This window comes from Phyllobates terribilis, unplaced genomic scaffold (assembly GCF_046119375.1).
Source record: "Phyllobates terribilis strain yellow unplaced genomic scaffold, ASM4611937v1 Scaffold_4__5_contigs__length_816908805, whole genome shotgun sequence".
NCBI lineage: Eukaryota > Metazoa > Chordata > Amphibia > Anura > Dendrobatidae > Phyllobates > Phyllobates terribilis.
Window position 1 is genome coordinate 723,440,102 of NW_027362764.1, and position 13,393 is coordinate 723,453,494.

Sequence of the window (13,393 nt, forward strand, 5' to 3'; positions counted from 1 at the left end):
TTCTGAACATGTGCTACCTGCCCCGACCTTGGACCATCTGACTATGCCTTGGCTCACCCTCCTGAACCTTGTACCCGCATCTCTGACCTTCCGGTCAGCTGCTACAGTCCCAGGAACTGCCCTGTTGTGTTATCTGGTGTCTACCGGCGGTCCAGCCTATCCTTACAATCAGAGACTCTAGAAAATACCCAGCAGATACTTAGTCACGCCCCTCCAGGGTAAGCCCGGCCACTGGCACAGTGGGTCCACACCCACCAGCATTACACTTTGTGGTCTACTAATTCCTCTGATGTGGTAGCAAGACATAGCAAAAGGTTAATATAAAAATTGACTACTTCCTGTGTTTTTGCTCAAACTTGAAAGAATAAAATAATACAACTGAATTATTCATCAGCTCCTACATGCAAAGTCAGACCGGTAATGAAATTACTGTAGTGTAAGGGGAACCACTGAGCCTCACATTTCATTATGTTTGCATATACTGATATATTAATTAGATTTATCGGTTCATACATCATATGCATCAGTGTTAGGCTAAGGTCACACAACTGTTTCTCTCTCATCCGAGAAAATTGGTCCGATTACGTTAATTAGACTCTCATCATAGTTTGATCAGAGTGTGATCAGAGTGAGATCCACTTTTCTCGAAATTGGAGAGAAAAAAATACGTTTTTGTACCTTCTCTATATTGTCAGTCCATGAAAAACAATTTTTTTTCCATGGATCCATAGAGTTGAATGGGTCAGTGCCATCCGAATATCTGAGGCAAATCGTGCATGCTGCCATTTATTCCTCTGATTAGCTCCGGTCCGAGAAAAAAGTTTGGACATGTGCATAGCCCCATAGAATAACACGGGGACGAGTGACAAAATAATGGATGGCGCTCATCCCATTTTTTACGGTCATGTGCACGAGCCCTTAGCCTGATGATGGAGGAATGGGGAAGCAAATAATGGATAGTAAAAAAGATCTTGCCCCCATTTAATTCTTTGCTATATGAGGCGGGCAAGGACAACCTTCAATGATTTTACCTTTTTTAACCATGGGAATATTTTTCTTTAAAAATCATCTCTAAAATCGTAACTAAGATTTTCTTGACTTGAAGTTTGCTGCCATGGCCATATGTCCAAATTTTCTTGATAATATAGAGTAGTTTATTGGCTCCTCATTAAGGCACATGTCCCACTACACCCCAAGATCTGCCGTCTATAACTTATTATGTGCAAATACCAAATATGCACCCACTAGATTCTCTGCTGTAAGATCCAAAGCTGAAATGTTACTGACCTCCTTCTTTTGAGCAGACTTTGACCAAATTGTGCACGGTGTCCATCAGCTCCATCTGCTGCTTCTGTAGCATGCTGTTGTTAGTGGTGGCTTTGCTCAGCTGCTTCTCCAGCTCTTGGATGATGTAGTTCTGTCTGGACACCAGACCTTGTAATGTTTCCTTCTCTATCTTCAGTGTATCCAGTTCAATCTTATGTCTGACTTCCATTTCCAAAATTTTGTTCTCCAGCAAACTGTTTAAAAGAATAATAATGTTGTAATGTACGGGAAAGAAAAGATTGTGGAGAGGGCACAGCAAGAGATTGAAAAAAGTATGGCTTTAAAGGTTGTATAGGATTAGAAAACACAGCTGATTTCTTCCAACAATAGCGTCACATTTGTCCAAAGCTTGTGCGTGATATTGCGGCTCAACTTCATTCGCTTTGATGGAACTGAGTCGCAACACCAAACACAACCGGTGGACAGGTGTGGAGCAGCCATGTTTTTCTAATCCTCGCAAACCCCTTCAAGCACCACAGTAAATATAAAACTGGAAGAGCCTATTTTATTTTGACAGTCCAAGGTCTAGCAAAGACCTCCAGGACTTTTCATTATCAATAGTTGTTAGGACATATTCTAGGAGTGGTTCTATTGCTGGAAGCATCCAAAATCTGGTATTTTTGGTAGGAAGAGCAAAATATTAATGCGAGTCTACCCAGAATGTTTTGTTATCTTCCAATATGAAGCACTATAGTACACCAGAAATAAAGTAAAATGGTGCTCTCTTTGAAGAAGAACCCATTTTATTTGTTACACAGTCATTAAAGGAAATATGGCATCATTTTCTTACAACTTCTTTAAAAGGAATTTGTCAGTAGGATCAACCCTCCTAAGCCAGCCATCTATATGGGCATGTAGGTCATAGGAAGCTGAATAAAATGATACCTTGATATTTGTGATCCGATGTCTTTTTCCAGAGAAATCCACCTTTTTCTTAATATGTAAATGAGCTGTTAAGATCTATGGGCCGGACATAGATCTGCCAGAGAGTCAGCCTCCAGGGCTTATTATAAATGAAAGGAGACATTACCAGTGTGATGTGTAATGACTGACAGTCTGCTCTTCTGATCTACATGGCTCCCACTAGTAATGTACACTTTTATTTAAAATAAGCTCTGGAGGCAGATTCTCAGAGAGATCTCTGTCCATCCCATAGATCTTAATAGCTCATTTACATACTTAGAGAAACATGGATTTCTTGGGAACCATTCATCAGATCGCAAATATAAAGGTATTATTTTATTCAACTTCCTATGACCTGCGTGCCCATATAGACGGCTTTGGAGGATTGATCCTACTGATAGATTACCTTTAAAGAGGTTTTCCCGTCATAGAGTTGTGATGGCAGTCAGATAGGAAATTCAATCCTGCTGGGATATGTAAGCCCAAAAGATAATGTTATGCTATTGCTTCTACAATGAGAAAACCCATTTAAAGACAAATACAAGGGTTGTCACATGGGTCCATACTTGCTGCTACCAACACACTGAGCTGACCATACAAGGTCTGGCAGCAGGTACCCACTGCAATTAACTGTTATCAAGAGTAGCACCAATAAGTTTTCCCTAAAATAAATAGGTTACCATGTTGCGTTCCACAGTCCACCACAGCCCTGGCCAATTGTTGCCGATCTCTTTGCTGTGGCTAATAGAAAAGACCAGAAGCACGGGGCACCCTTTTATGATACTGGTTATATTTCTTACTCTTTAGAGGCAGCAAGATACAAGAGTTGTCCAATGTTAGAAAAGTATGGCTGCTTTCTTCTAGAAACAGTTCTTTTCCTTCGATTCCTTGATGAGAACAAGTTAAATGTTTTAAGTTCCCCCGGGGTCCTATTAGTTTCCTGGCTTTGCTATCATCTCCTATTATGTTTTCTAGAATTTGACAATTGCAACACAATCCATATTACCTTTCATTCCTGAAGTTACAGGACGTGCCTTGTAAGATTCTCACCGACTGCTACTTCTTGGAGCCAACTCCATTGGCATCAGTCAGAGGACCGTCACAGCAGTCTTTGAAGTGGTGACACCCTGTAACTTTTCTACATGATCGCTCACCCTTCCTCCTTTATTTCACATACAGTATCAAAACCAGCTGTTTTATTCCCAGCTCTGTCGATGCTTTGCTTTATACCTTTCAATCTTTCTGCTCTGGAGGGGGTACCGTTCCTGAAGTGATCCATGTGGTTTATGAAGACTTACAGGCAATACTTCATGCCCCCCTACTGTACTTTACTGTAGCATGTACTACTTCCTCTCTCTTTGGTCTCGTTGTAAAGACATTTCTTAACTAAACGATACAGTTCAATTTTTTTCACCATTTTACACCTTTTGCAGGGTGGAACATTTGTCCCCTAGGATCCTGCAATAGCCAAATCACAAGATACTGGTTTTGGCTTGAGAAGTTCAACAAGTTGGCCATAATTAAATACATTTGCCTCTGATCTGATGAATTTATCAACATTTCATCTTACAAGATGCTCTTTAAAGTGGATCTGTCACCTGATTTCACATTACAAACTGCATGCACATGTCTTAGACCTGGTGTACTTACTTTGCAATTCATGAAGGAATGACGGTATCATTCTTTTTGAAACTTCAAACTCAATCAATGTCCACCTAGCTTGTTTGAGAGCTCCACAGTGTCCCTCCTACCTGCTGCTGTTGAATATCCACCCACCTATCCTGACTGACAGCTTCTCACTGTATCTTCTCCCTCCTACTGTTGAATCGCCACTCACCTAGCCTGATATACAGCTTCTCAGAATCTCACCTAGTCTAATTGACAGACCCTCAGTGTCCCTCCTCCTTCCTGCTGCTGAGATCTCACACTGCTCAGTACAAGATGCAGCTGTGAGTCAGGCTGGGTGGGCATAGACTGAATAAACTTGGACACATGAGCTCTTTCCCTCTTTAGAACTCATAAAATTATCATTTTTATATCAGGATTTCACAATACAAGCTGCATACGTAAAATAACGGATACAATCTGCATGTAATAACGCATGCAGCTTGTATTGTGAAAGTTGATGACAAATTCTCTTTACAGGGGATCCGTCAGCAGGTTCCCCCCCCCCTGCGCAGCATAAAAAAATCCCCTTTTCTTGCACCCATTTTTATAAAATCCTTGCGATTTCCAATGATGTTTTCGGTTTGTATCTAGTAACAGATCTGCTTCATCATAGACGACTGAGTTTGTCTCTTATATGATGAACTTATATTTGTTTTTACTGGATGTTTTTTAGGGCAGAAAGGTACAGAGATATTTCAGATGATGAAAGAAATTTCACACGAAGATTAGATTTTTTGAATACTCTTTGTATGTGGACAAAAGTTTTAAAATGTTCAGCGCCGTTTTAATATTTTGGTCGCAAATTTCAGAAGTTGTATTAAAAAGCAAAAAGTACAAATTGCCTTTTCTGTTCAATAAGAATTTTTCTGTTTCACATTTTAGCACTGTGGCCCCGATTCATCAAGGCCAGAATTATTCACGCCGATGTTGATGAGGAGGAGTGGTGGAGTCAGATGCTCCTGATTCATTAAGAGGAGCACACCTCCTAGTGAATCTGGTGAGTCTGAAAAGTGGTGTGCACGTCCATGGACTGGAGTAAGATTTGTCGTGTAAGGAATGTTGCCGCTCGTCATGAATTTGACAAGAAGTGGTTGACATTCTACCCACCCCAGTTCTGTCCACTTTGTCAGAGCTGGGCAAAAATTGCATGAGAACGCCATAAGGGGCAAAAGTTTCAGCATAGCCTCATGTTGCACCAAAAGTTTGCAATTTTTCAAAAAATTTTACAACAGAATTCTGGTGTAAAAGCTTTGAAGAATATTTATTATGGTTTCCCAATGAGTCTGTAAAATATATTTTCTGTTCATGATTTTTTGATAAGCCGTCAAGAAAAAATTAAAAGTCAAATTTGCAACCCTGTGTCACACAGGTTGTGGGAAAGACTTAGTGAAACACAGAGAGAAGAGGAAAAGGGAGCCCAAACACTAGGGAAAGGGGTAGTGGAGACCTCCTAGTCTGGTCTAGTGTCATCCTGTCTCAACTACCGTCCCTATATTGGCTCTTCACCAATCACCGCACGCATGCCTCGCCCTGACTATCCCTGGCATATGACTAAGGCTAGGAATGGGAGGAGATGAGCACTAGTCAATCTCTCCAAACTCTAAAGACAACAAGGGTAGACAAACTGGGGGATTGCTTAGCTTTAGACGACTCCAGCCAAATGTGCGCACGGCCTCAAGCTCCAGAGAGGACAAAGTACTGCTCTTGCTAAAGCCTCACAAGTAGTAATGAATATCACCGGCACCTCCCTCTCAGACACACCAGGTATTTATACACTCAGGCCAGAGAGCTAATTAGCCAGAGGGAGGTAGCCACTAGATCTTAGAGACAGTCAGCCTCTAAGAAGATGTCAGTAATGCCAAACGTAGAGCTCTCCTGCAACCAACTGCAGGGCAACTGTCTGTCACCTCTGACACACCCGTGACACCCTGGTTACAGGTTTTTAGTCTTCACGGCCCTTGGGTATTTGAACAGGCTACACAAGTTGTGTCCTCCTCCTTTAACAAATACCTAATAACAGAGATGATCGAAGTGATTCAATGTGAATTGAATTTGAATATAATTTTATGAAATTCACTTGTTTTGGTGAATTTGAAAAATTTTGGAATTCGATTAGCAAAAAAAACCTCTTAAGGACAGTGATTGGAGGCTTCGGATTGTCAACCATTCGAGACCTTGGTTATGTAAATCTAATCACTGGAGGAATGTGACTGACGTAAACTTACTGATTCCTGCATACAAGCCAAAACACTGAGGCCATGAAATATTTTATGGTTTAATGACTGCAGGTATCATGCATAATCTACCAGGGCACTACTCATTCACTATGAGTCTTAATCCAGACATCCAAAACAATGTCTCAGTAGGAAAAAGACAATGTTGGACATCAAAACCTTATATCATGCCATAACCAGACATTCATTTCATTCTTCATTTACAATCCCAGCAGGGGCATCACTTACTTAAAGAGACTCATATTACATACATAACAATTTCCAGGTTTATGGGGCATCATGTAATGGCACCTGCTCGTCAGAATAGCCCCATTACATTGGTGACTATAAATCTTCAGTCGTAAAAGACAATTATACGGTAAGCCCCCTGTTGTGAGGACTTCCTATCTACTTTGCAGAAAGCCATGACTAAGGGACCCAGAAATTTCTTCCAGCAGACAATAACCCTAAGAACACATGGTTTTTCAGGAAAATGAAAAACAATATAGAGAAAAAATTAAATTAAGTCTTTTTATGGAATTTGTGAGTCTTTTTATGGGTCTGCCATTAATAAGTAAGAACTACCCGGCCCCTACTTACATATGAATATCCTTTATACAGTAACATCTGCCGGTATACAAGGAATGTTTTGTCGTCTGAAGACTTATACTTGGAATCTTTCATCCCTTTTTTTTTTATTATTTTTGCAATTGTTTAATCTAAAAAATGTAGATGTTTTTCCGAGTACCTTTGTGATCTATCTTAAACTGCATGTCCTTCCATGTACACATTTTAAGGTGGTCTATAATGAAACAGTTTTCCTTTTTTTTTGCCCTAGTGGTCATTCTCTGGGTAATGCAACACTAAAGATGGTGGAAAGTTTTCCAGATCCCTCATAACACTTCAGGGCAGAAGTAATGAACCCACTTAGTAAACAAAGATGAAGACATGGAAGGTCCATGCTACAACTTCCCCCAAGTGTAACTTAGAAGGTGGCCCATATATGCAAAACTAAAACGAGTCTTGATCTTCTATGGTCTATCCCTTCCCCCGAAAATAAAAGTCATATTTATATACAGTATGTCCTACCAAAACCCTTTAAAATCCAATAGCAATTAATGTAACCTTGCTCACACGCAAAAGAAAAGTTTTAATTGCCCAGTGGAAAAAAAATCCAGATGGCGCTTTGTGGAAACATCTAGGATAAGTCATATTGACCAAGCTGAATACTTGACCTGTGTGGGATCTTTAAGGGACCATTTTTGTTACAAAGTAGGATGAATCTTTCATGGCATCTTCATTTCTTTTCTATCCGTTAAAGAATAAACAGATTAAGCCTTGAAGAGATTCTCCGATGAAAACAAGTTATCACCTATCTGCTGGATAGGTGATAACTTACTGATCAGTGGGGCACCTTTATCATGACCATGCTCCATTTATTCTCTACGGGGCTGCCGGAAAAAGCTGAGCAGCAGGTTGAGTGTTCGAACTGCCGTACCATTCTGCCGCTTGATTTGGGTCCCAGTGGGTGGGCGCCCACTGATCAATAAGTTATCACTTCTTCTGTGGCTGGGTGATAACTTATTTTCAACCCTTTTAATTGTAACCCAGAAGGTGTTTTTCCAAAACTGTTCACCAAACTTTTTGTCTTCTAAATTTGGGGGCTAAAGTTACACTGAGAAAAGCCTTGACCCTGTATTTAAATGTAATGGACAAGATAAAGTAGCTTGTTGATGGCTTCTCCCACTCCCGCCTTCCAAGTACTCCACCTCAAATACATCTCCGGTGCATGGTCATCTCTAGGGCAAATCTTATCCATAAAGAACCTACAGTCCTTGTATTACGTTACATACATCTTTCAATGTCCATAAAAACAAGCTGAGAAGCTCATTGTAAGATTTATATTTATGTTTTTGGTTTATATGAGGAATGCTATATTTTTTTCTTGTCCCATTGAGTTAAGGACAAACATTATTTCCTCTAAATATATAGGGTATTATCACGTGACCGCAACATATGACATTCACGCATAACTCGAACTGTGCTGGTTTGGAAATTTATGAAAGCTTCTCCTGTCTCAGTGGTTACTTCGTATTTGCTTTATTAATATGTGTAAGAGGAAACAGATTTTCGAGAACACACAAGTTGCGAGATGTTCTGAAAACTCTAAAAATGCAATGTGGCTTGTCTGGGTACCAGACTTTCAGCTGTACAGAATTAGTTTGCACGGAGATATTTTTATATTTCACTAGATGGTGGCCCGATTCTAATGCATCGGGTATTCTAGAATATGTCTCCCGACGGTGGCATACTTATTTTAAATCTGCCACCAATTGGCTGGAGACCGTGTTTAAATTTGGCGCCACAATGGCAGATTGGTCGCGGCGGCCGGCCGTGAGCAATCAGCAGAGCGGTGTTTAAATTTGGTGCCGATATCGCTGATTGGTCGCGGCCGGCGGCTGCGACCAATGAGCGAACCATGTTAGTGAGAACCGGGGAGCATCCACCTGCCTTATAATGCCCCATGCAGGATGTCACTCCCCCCCCATATAATGCCCCATGCAGGATGTCACATCCCCCCCTCCCTTATAATGCCCCATGAAGGATGTCACATCCCCCCTCCCTTATAATGCCCCATGAAGGATGTCACATCCCCCCTCCCTTATAATGCCCCATGAAGGATGTCACATCCCCCCTTTCACTCCCCCCCACCATATAATGCCCCATGCAGGATGTCACATCCCCCCCTCCGTTATAATGCCCCATGCAGGATGTCACTCCCCCCACCATATAATGCCCCATGCAGGATGTCACATCCCCCCCTCCCTTATAATGCCCCATGCAGAATGTCACATCCCCCCCTCCCTTATAATGCCCCATGCAGGATGTCACTCCCCCCCACCATATAATGCCCCATGCAGGATGTCACATACCCCTCCCTTATAATGCCCCATGCAGGATGTCACATCCCCCCCTCCCTTATAATGCCCCATGCAGGAAGTCACACCTCCCCCATAGTGCCCCATGCAGGATGACACAACCCCCCTCGTTTATAATGCCCCCACCACGATGTCAAACACACCCACCCCACCATTTAATGCCCTATGCCCCCATACAATAAAAAAAAAAAATCCAATACTCACCTCACTTCTCACCTGCTGGTGCTGCCGCTGCTCTGGACTCCTCATGCGCGTCGGCATCTTCCCGCTCTGTGCTGTGACTGCTCAGGAGAGAGCGCAGTGGAAAGACGTCACCGCGCCCTCTGACCTGAGACGTCACAGTCAGAGGACGCAGAAGACACCGGAGCTGCTGCCGAGGCACGGGGAGAGGTAAGTATTGCGCCGGGTGCTGATCTTCCGACGGTAGCCGCATGGAGGTCAGCGGCGCCTCCGGTCGGGGGACTTATGCTGCGAGCAGCCGGCTGCATCGCCGCTGACCTCCGTGCGGCAGATGAGCCGCTAACGGCCGCCATCTTTTTCTGAAATGCCACGTCGCTGATTGGCCACAGCCGGACCAATCAGCGATGTGGGATTTCCTGGACAGACAGACAGACAGACGGGATAAGACAATTATATATATTAGATAGGCATTGTAAGAGATCTAGTCACCCAAAACCAAAGAGGTGGCTCTGGATTCGTTGAGGACTTTATTATACTGGAGCAAAACATTAGGAACTTTTTACAATTTTCTCTTCTGATAAATTTGATGGAAGTACTAGAATTAGGAGTGATATTTGGGTGGCCTCCCCCAAGGCTTTATAATTAGTGTTGAGCGAATTTGTTCGGCATTTCAAATTCGGGTTCGTGTTTGGGGTTCCGACTTGTTCTCGCCAAAAAATTGTCTCAGCCCACGAACATCCCTAATTTGACACGCTGTCATGCAGATAACATCTGCGTGACAGCGTGGCAAATCAGGGATGTTCAAATAAGGAAAATAATAAAAATCAAAAAAGAGACATACAGAATAGTAAAAAGGACACGGGTCTACACGTTTTGAACATAACCTCTCTTAGTTCTGGCGTGAACCCGTATCCTTTTTACTCGTCTTGTTTTTTATTCTTTTCCCTATTTTTAATAATGTCATTAATAAAATAATGTTTTAACATACTTGCATCATTTCCTGCAGATGCTGGATTTTCGTACTTGTTGCTACATCCTCACCCAGAAGTCGGTCTCGAGCCTCCGTGCACCGCACCCCTTTATTCAAGGTATTTTTCATTAGCCGCTTGGTGAGCCGACAGAAAAAATTATATTTTTTTGTCATTACTGGATAATGCCTAGGTTACAGGCTACTTCTACATTCTATCAGTGGTGACCAAAATGATCGCAACGCTTGTGAGCTCTTAGCTGTAGAGCTTGGACTTGATGTTCTGAGCTGGCCAGATCCAGAGATCAGTGTTCCTGTGCTCTTCCTATGTGGCAGAGGCAAAGTTTCCTCTGCTAGCAGCATCCAATGGCACACATTTCATTTCGGTGTCAGGATTCCAGTTGTCCTTCTACAGTTTGACCACTAGTGACTGCTATTGTTCACCTTAATAATTGTGCTGCAATCCCATTCCTTACCACTGGAGACTGCTGTTGTGTTTTGCAATTGCTCTTTACTAATATGTCAGATTCTGAACCTATGGGATCCATCTTGTTTTCTGTTTGGGCCTACTTAAAGCCTCATGGATCTCTCACTCATTGCTTGAGTATTGTGTCTAGCTCTTAGACTAGTTTCCAGTCTCCAAGCTCCTGAACATTCTTATCTAGATTGTTCTCACCTATCTACGGATTGTTTCCTACAACTCCTTTTGCAAAGTACAAGAACTTCTACTACCACTTTTTGTTCCTGCTCATGCTCCTTTGGCTACTGGTTTCCAGCAGTACTACACGAGTATCATAACTGATCTGAGGACAAAAGGATATAGAGGAGAAGTGGGGCAGAATGATATATAGGATTATGGTAAAGATTCAGTATAACTTGTGTTTTATTCATTGAAATTATGTTTTTATGCAGATGAGTCCAGTGGGCGATTGATAGTTATCTCTGCATGCACAGTCATACAGGAAAGACTGTCAATCATTGAGTAGGACCGCCCACTGGACTCATCTGCATAAAAACACCAGGAATTTCAATGAATAAAATACAAGTTTTCCTGAAAATTTTTGCACAAAAATGTATATTAATGTAATCATTCTCCTGCTCTATAACGTTCTGCCGGCAGATCAGATGCCATTTTCGGCATGGCAGGTTCCCTTTAAGGGTGGATAGACATTTCACATATAAAATTACTTGTACTCTAATTCTGAAACCAAATATTGAATGTTCATCTTTTTCCAAAACTAACGGTTTGATGAACGTGAGCTGTCGTATGATTTGCCAAAATAACCACAGTGGAAACATTATAGACCAAGTTATAACATAATCATTTTTCATAAGCAGAAATGTATCAGACAGTTACACGTACAAGTCCCCGATTGTGTAGAAATAATGCACATTTATCTGGGTGCCTTCAGGGGATTTGGATGGAGATGAAAGCAATTTTTGAAGTCATCATTGATAACAGGAATAATTTTAGTTCATGGACTCGGAATCATATTTTCATTGGCCTTGAAAGGTCCAACTCCCTGAAAGCTCCAGATCCCAATGTTATTTTTCCATGGAAGCTAAATGTGATTACGAAACACCAGGGAACCAATTGATACGTATTAGGAATTTAATATCATTTAGGAAAACAGTATTAGGAAATTAAAATGATAGACATCTAGATTCTAATCAAATGTATGAAGTCATGAACTGGTGAACACTGACATCCAAACCGGAATATATTATTCTTGTCACCAATAATATTGCATTATTAAAAAAAATGGAACCTTCATGTTTTTTTTCAGAAAGAGCGCCACTTTTGTTTGTAGGCTATAGCTGGTATTACAGTTTAGTCCAATTTAAGTCAATGGGGTCTAGCTGCAATGTCAGGCACATCCTATATACAGGACTGGTGCTGACTTTTTTCTAATCTCTGTAAGTTGTTCTTCAAACTGTTTTTGTCACTTTTTCTGATGTTTTTTGTGTGAAAATTAATACTTATATATTTAAAAATTTTAAGTCTTTTAATATCATAGTTTCTTTTAATACCAGTTTTATATTTCAATACCTTTTATTAAAGTTTTTAATAGCACTACAACATAGCATGAGTGCTGTTGTGCCGCAAGGAACGACCACAAGGAATTCGGAAACTTGGTAGATGAGCAGATACAAATGAGAAGAAAGGCCAAAACCACAAGTGGCCTCAGGAATAAGAACGGATTTAAGACTAAAAAGATCAGTCCTGGCGACAGCAACCAATCAGATCCCGTTTTCATTAGCAGTTTGTGCCCTAAAAAAATTAACCCTGTAGTCTTCCACTTAACAGAGCAGTAATTTTGGGTGTTTCTCCAGGTTTTGAAAGCCCCAACTTTCTTTTTTTTAAATCAACTTAAAGGAAACCGGTCATCAGGTTTGCCCTATATAATCTATATCTAGCACCTTTCGGTTGTCGTTAATAGCACTCCTGCAACCTCTTCATAACAGGGAAAGAAAGTTTTTAACAAGCTTTCCAGTGGGTATCTCTGGACTGTGCATGGTGCCTCCTCAGTCCTCACAATCGCTGTCCTCAAGCCTTGATTGATGTCTCTTATGTCATCCACAGATTTTGGTTAACTCTCGCGGCTGCACCGTAAGGGCAGAATCAAACATCCATATAAATCAGAACACAATGCACGGACTGGCCGGCGGCTCTCCCCACCCAAGCGTAGCAGCTGCATAGTAATATATACTGTCACACTCGGGTCAGGAGAGCAGCCGGCCAGTCCACACATTGTGTTCCGATCTCGCTCCGATTTATACGACCTTCTGACTGCACCATTAGGAACATGACCTGCGTGGGCACAACAGGCTTTGGAGATCACAATCAAGGCAGAAAGACAGCGACTGCGGGGACAGAGGAGGCGCTGAGCACGGTCCGGAGAGGCCAATTGCATATGGCGCGGGACAATTATTAAAGATATTTTCTCATAGCAGCTGGACTCTCATAAAGGAGTTGTAGAAATGCCATCAAAGACAGCACAAGGATGGTGCATTTATTTATATAGTGAAAATCTGTGATCACAGGTTTCCTTTAATCATATGAGGGCTTGCTTTCTTGTGGAGCAAGTTCCATTTTTTATACCACTATTTTATGTTACCTAAAATATATTGAATATCTCATATATATATACTGGGTGGCAGTGTCGGACTGGAGTGTCTGGGGCCCACAGGAGGAA

The 13,393-nt window shown here is 41.6% G+C and overlaps 1 protein-coding gene across 1 annotated transcript in view; it reads right to left on the reverse strand.

Moving 5' to 3' along the window:
• Positions 1-13,393, reverse strand: part of ANGPT1 (angiopoietin 1) — a 490,004-nt gene that overhangs the window by 214,144 nt on the left and 262,467 nt on the right. Inside the window, exon 4 of the mRNA XM_073679768.1 lies at positions 1,288-1,520. Within this exon, the coding sequence (XP_073535869.1) occupies positions 1,288-1,520 (233 nt within the window). The remainder of the gene's footprint in view (positions 1-1,287; positions 1,521-13,393) is intronic.